At 41.7% G+C, this 6023-nt stretch overlaps 1 protein-coding gene across 4 annotated transcripts in view; it reads right to left on the bottom strand.

Annotated features, from left to right (window-relative positions):
* Positions 1–690: 690 nt before the first annotated feature.
* Positions 691–6023, bottom strand: part of lypd6 (LY6/PLAUR domain containing 6) — a 287688-nt gene continuing 282355 nt past the window's right edge. For all 4 annotated transcript variants that reach the window (XM_072257278.1, XM_072257277.1, XM_072257275.1 and 1 more), the window contains 2 exons: positions 5078–5208; positions 691–1208 (listed from right to left, as the gene is read on the bottom strand). In XM_072257278.1, the coding sequence (XP_072113379.1) occupies positions 1041–1208; positions 5078–5208 (299 nt within the window). In that variant the 3' untranslated portion in view covers positions 691–1040. The remainder of the gene's footprint in view (positions 1209–5077; positions 5209–6023) is intronic.

Here is a 6023-nt window from a genome sequence, read left to right as displayed (position 1 = left end):
ACATTAAAGGGAGTGCAGGGTAAGGACGAGATATTTCATTCACCACAGGACTTTATTTTGTGGGGGCTCAGATGCAGGGTGTGTGAGTGTCAGAGCCCTACGGAAGTTGGGAGGGGGGATAAAATGCTCTGGAGAGAGCACAGAAGATGCTTACCAAGATGCTGTCTGGCTTAAAAGGCACGTGCTATCACAAGAGGCTAGATACACCTGGCTTGTTTCCTCTGGGGTGCTGGATGCTGAGGTGAGATCTGATGGAGGTTCATAAAGAACAGATAGAGTAGACAGGGAATATCTGTTTCCCAAGGTTGAAATGTCTAATACCAGAGGAAATACATTGAAAGTGAGAGAGGGTAGGTTCAAAGGAGATGTGAGAGTTATCTTTTTTTTAACTCAGAAATTGGTGGATGCCAGGAGCGGTGGTAGAGGCAAATACATTGGAGGCTTTTAAGAGACATTTGGAAAGGCACATGGATGTGAGGAGATGGAGGGATATGGACATGGTGTAGGTAGGATGGCTTGTTCCTGTGCTGTACTGTTCTATGTTCTACATGTACTCTTATTGGCAATATGCTCATTTCAGTTCATTATTGCAGGTACGTTTATTTTATTTTACACACAGACTGCTGGAGGAACTCAGCAAATCAGGCAGTATATATGGAAATGAATAAACAGTCAATGTTTCAGGCCAGGACCTTTCTTCAGGGCAGTTTTATTTTAATAAAATGAATTTAAATCTCATTGGAGTTAATCACCTTGCGTGAGTACACCAGGTCTTTGCTCGTGCTGCTATCCGCTTTGCCATGTTCATGCTTGCATAACACACAGTAATAGATAAACAGCTTATAAATATCGGGTATTGATTTTAAATTTGTCATCATACACTCCAAGATACATTTCTTAAACTGCATGCACTTTTTCCACAGTTTAGCATTTCTTAACCATTTTTACAGCATATAAGACATTTTACTGTATAAATGTATCGTACAAAAATAAATACTATGTTAGATAACGCTGTACAGGGAAGCATCGAATAGCACCAGCTACTCAAAAAGCAACAAGAGCACACTTATGCACATTAGCGTCACTGCAGAGCGAAGTGACTGCCGACTCGTTTGATTTATGGGAGATAATGTTGCAAATACTGCTTGGGAGGTGTTTCTGGGCAATGGCAAGTTGCAGATTGTCCCTTCACAACAGGAGGTGCAGATCTGAAAAAAAAAACAATGACATCAAATGTTATTAGGTTTATAATGAGGGTACCTTGTATATTTTCTGTGATGCATTAAAGAAATGATAGGTTTTATTAAAAAAAAATTAATTGTTAATAAAGTTTAGAAAGAATTCTTCCAACCCTCCGGATGTTCTAAAAACTTTTAAAGACTGTCAGTTACATTCGGAAATATCCTACATATAACATAGAACAGTGCAACTGAGGAACAAGCCCTTCAGCCCACTGTCTGTACTGGCTATGATGCCAAATTAAACTAATTCCAACATCTCCACATGATCTACATCCCTCCATTTCTCATAATTACTAAATGGAGAGAAAATACAAAAAAGAACTGGAGGTGCAAAATAACTTGGGAGTCCTTGTGCTGGATTCCCTAAAGGTTAATTTACATGCTGACTCTGTAGTGAGGGAGGCAAATTCAATGTTGGCATTTATTTCAAGAGGACTAGAGTACAAAGGTAAGGATGTAATGTGTCTTTATAAAGCCCTGGTGAGGCCTCACTTGGAGTATTGCGAGCAGTTTTGGGCCCCTTGTCTTAGAAAAGATGTGCTGAAACTGGAGAGGGTTCAAAGGAGGTTCACGAAAATGACTCCAGGATTGAGTGGCTTGTCACATGAACAGGATTTGATGGCTCCGAGCCTCTATTCGCTGAAATTCAGAAGAATCTAGGGTGACAATCTAGGAAAACTATCAAATGGTGAAAGGCCTTGACAGAGTGGATGTGGAGAGGATGTTTCCTATGGTGGGAGAGTCTAAGGCAGAGGACACAGCCTCAGAATAGAGGGGCGACCTTTTAGAATGGAGATGAGGAGGAATTTCTTTAGCCAGAGAGTGGTGAATCTGTGGAATTCTTTGCCACAGGCAGCTGTGAAGGCCAAGCCTTTATGTATATTTAAGGCAGAAGTCAATAGCTTCTTGATTGGTCAGAGTATGAAAGGATATGGGGAAAAGGCAGGAGATTGGGGCTGAGAGGAATATTTGCGTCCATGGACTCACTTACTTTCTAACTTTGTAACAAGCTCTCCTTATAGCATATGAACCCTAATCTCATCAAAATACTGGAGAACCTCTAGTGCACCTGCTCGAACCAACACATCCTTTCTGGAATGCAGCTACCAGAACTGCGCACCAAATTCCAAATGTGGCACAACCAAAGTTTTATATAGCTGCACCATAACTTCCTGACTTTTATACTGATGCAGGCAAGCATGCCATACACTTTTACCACCAAATGTACTTATGTTGCTACTTCTAGCGGACAATGGACATTCTCTCTGTACTGCCAAGTGCTAGAGAGATTTTTGGGTTTAGATCATTTACATTTAGGAAATGGCTTTGGCTACCAGTCCTCTGTTCCTTGATAATGTATTGTGGATTTAATTTGGCACAATGCATTCCTAAAAGCAATTCACCTCCCAAAGTGCAACACCTCACACTTGTCCAGATTGAACCCTTACCTACAACTGATCTATATCCTGCGCCACCCTTTAACAATCTTCCGCAACTGCCCACTTGTGTCATTTGCAAACTTCCTACTCAACCCATCCATATTTTCATCCAAATCATTCACTAGCAAGAGTTCCCAGCACAGACCCTTGCAGAACATTGACTGGTGATAAAGCTGAAGCTCTCCCACCCACAATTCTTGTGGATAATACCTATAGATTGTCCAGTGGAGACTGACAAGAACATTGGAAGTGTGGAATGGCCAATATACCTGATCCTTGAGCAGCATGTATGCATGCATTCATTCTTGGTCTAATAATATGGCCCTCGCATCTGATGAAACAGGAGCTCTGGAGAGCACACAAAGGAGATTCATCAGGAATGAAAAGTTCAATTAGGAGAGACAGGGTGTGTTTTCCTGGAGCAGAGGAAGTTGAAAAGGACATGATTGAGGTACATAAAGTAGTGAGAGTTATTGACTGCAGGAAACCTTTCTCCACTTTAGTGGCAGACAATAGTAGAAGACAGAGATGTTTGGCATGGACCAAGTGCTGGAAGATGGGATTAATGCAGCCATCCACATCTGGCCCATTGGTCAGTGTGTATAGTGAGCCAAATAGCCTGTTTCCATGACCTCTGAATCAATAACAAACTGAATTTTATTATTTGTTGCGAGGAAAAGTGAGTAAAAAGGGGAGCTTATGCTTCACTAAGGTACTGGCAAGACAACAGTGTTGTCTGCGTATTCGAAGGAGGATATAAGTGCACTGGGAATGGCTCATAGAACACTTAATAGACAGATTCTGGAAATGGGTGGATTGTTTTACAAGATCATGCTAAGCTTACATCTGCTGGAGTATATGAGAGGCAACGTGACTGAAGCACGCTAGATCATGATGATTTTCAACAAGGGGGAAGTGATGTCATTGAGCTGAAAAGGGAGCAGGAAAGATTTATTTATTGAGATGCAGTGTGGACAGGCTCTTCCTTCTTCCAGCCGTGCAGTCCAGCAATCCTCTGATTTAATCCTAGCCTAAACACGGGACAAGTTACAATGCCCGATTAACCCACCAGCCGGTATGTCTTCGGACTGTGGGAGGAAACTGAAACGCCCAGAGGAAACTCACGCGGTCACAGGGGGACCGTACAAACTCCTTACAGGCAGCAGTGGGAATTGAACCCAGGTCACTGGTACTGTAAAGCATTGTGCTAACCAATACGCTACTGTGCCGCCCCAAACCAGGACGTAATGAGGACTGGAAGGCTTAAATTATGAAGAGAGGTTGAATAACCTGGGACTATTTGTCCTGGAACTTAGGAGACTAAGGTGGGAACCTTATCGAGGTGTATAAGATCATGAGGGTCATGGCTATGCTGTCTGATCAAGATGGCACCAGTGAACAGCGCTACCTCAGGTGACATCTTCCAGATAGTCCACAGGGGGGTGATGTTCTTGTTACCATAGGCACAATTTGTCTTCTGCACGTGTGTGGGGGGGGGGGTGGAGAGGGGTGGTGTGATGTTCTTGTTGCCGTTTGCGCAATTGCTTTTGTGCATAGGGAGGGTTAATGTTTCTCTTTTGAACAGCTTCCATGTTTTTTTTTTGTTTTGTGGCTATGTAGAGAAGACAAATCTCAGTTGTATACTGCATACATGCTTTGCTAATAAATGAACTTTGAACTCTGAACCTTAAAGGTGGATAGTTACTGTCTTTTCCCCAGAGATAGGGGAATCTAATATTAGAGAGCATCCGTATAAGGTGCGGGGTTGGAGTGTGGGGGGGGGGAGAATTTAAAAAGGATGAGAGGCATCTTGGTTGGCAATGATGTATTGGGCCAAAGGACCTGTTTATGTGCTGTGTAGCTTATACCATAATGTTTCCACTCATGGGAAAATCTAGAATTAGGGTCACTGTTTAAAAGTAAGGGGTTAAAGCCTCAGAATAACCAATGTACCTGATGACTGAACGACATACATTTACTCTTCGTCTAATAACGTGGCTCCCGTATTTGTCAAAATATAGGGTCGCCCATTTAAACAGATGAGGCAAAGTCTTTTTCTCTCAGAGGGTCATGAATTTTCTTGCTCAAAAGGAAGGCAGGAATAAAGTTACTGAATAATAATTAGACAGGCAGATTCTTGATAAACAAGAGGATGAAGGTTGTTGGTGTTGATGGAAGGTGGAACGGAGGTCACAAGCACTTGGGCCATGATCCTATCGAATGAATTAGGTTTCAGGGGGTGGATTGTCCAGGTCTCTTCTTAAACTGTCCAATGTTTGAGTCAGCCTCATTTCCCAAGTCTTTGAAGAACTAGAGTTTATTGCATCCATAAAACCACAGAACATCAAACCTGAGGGGAAGCTGCCTTTAAAGGGGATGCAAACAACACTTATTCACCTTGTATCCTTCAGTATCAGGTTGTGTACATCCCACAGATAAACAATCCTTCAGTGATGCACACCGCTTCGTAACCAATTCACTGCCACCATTTGCATTCATTTTGTGCCTTGTGTAACAGTACTGTGTTTCTAGAAAGAAAGGAATAACAAGCTAGTTACGAAAGATGTGGGCAACATTCGAGACACTTGTAATAATTAACGGCCATTACACAAAACAATGACAGCAGCAACGCTGAACATTAATTGTACTGCATAGATGTTTGATACAAAACCCTTGTTTTAATAATGTAACTTGTTTAGATGATAACTAATTAAAAATGATAGAGACAGCATCATGTAAGAAAACCATCTGCAAACTGGCATCACAGTCATTTCATTCTGAAGTGTTTGTAGCAACTAGGTTTCAGATACTGGATGTCTTACATTGGGGAAACAGCTGAGAAATGTAAATGCCGAAGCAGCAATCAATTATTGTTTGTCAAGTTGTATTGTGAGCTATGCTGGTGTACCATGAACACTTGCTGTACTGAGCAGTCCATGTGTGATTTCTGCCATCCCTTTCTTGCTCCTGGGGATCATGAGAGTTCCTGGTACAGAAGGTTTTTCCATCATGCAAGATTACAAAGGGAAAGTCAATGCCTCTGGGAAAAGGTTTGTACAACTCAGTCACTATCTCAAAGTCAATACACATTTAAAAAAGGCAGGAACTAATGTGAGGGGTTAAGAATTATGAATAAAAAGCTATCTTACTTGCCTTCCCCCTATCCTGTGCAACTATAATGAAATTGGTAACAATGTAATGGCAAACAACCATCAGCAATCACTTGCCTTCAGACCCAGTATGATATTTGGAAAACTGGCAGAGGGCAACTTTAGGAAGTTCTGTTTTAATTCTACTGTTCTTTTTGAGCATTCCATGTGTCAGGTTTTAAATTATTCATCTG

The sequence above is a fragment of the Mobula birostris genome, chromosome 5 (assembly GCF_030028105.1).
Source record: "Mobula birostris isolate sMobBir1 chromosome 5, sMobBir1.hap1, whole genome shotgun sequence".
In the NCBI taxonomy this organism is placed as follows: domain Eukaryota; kingdom Metazoa; phylum Chordata; class Chondrichthyes; order Myliobatiformes; family Myliobatidae; genus Mobula; species Mobula birostris.
This window is presented reverse-complemented; position numbering and strand designations above follow the sequence as displayed.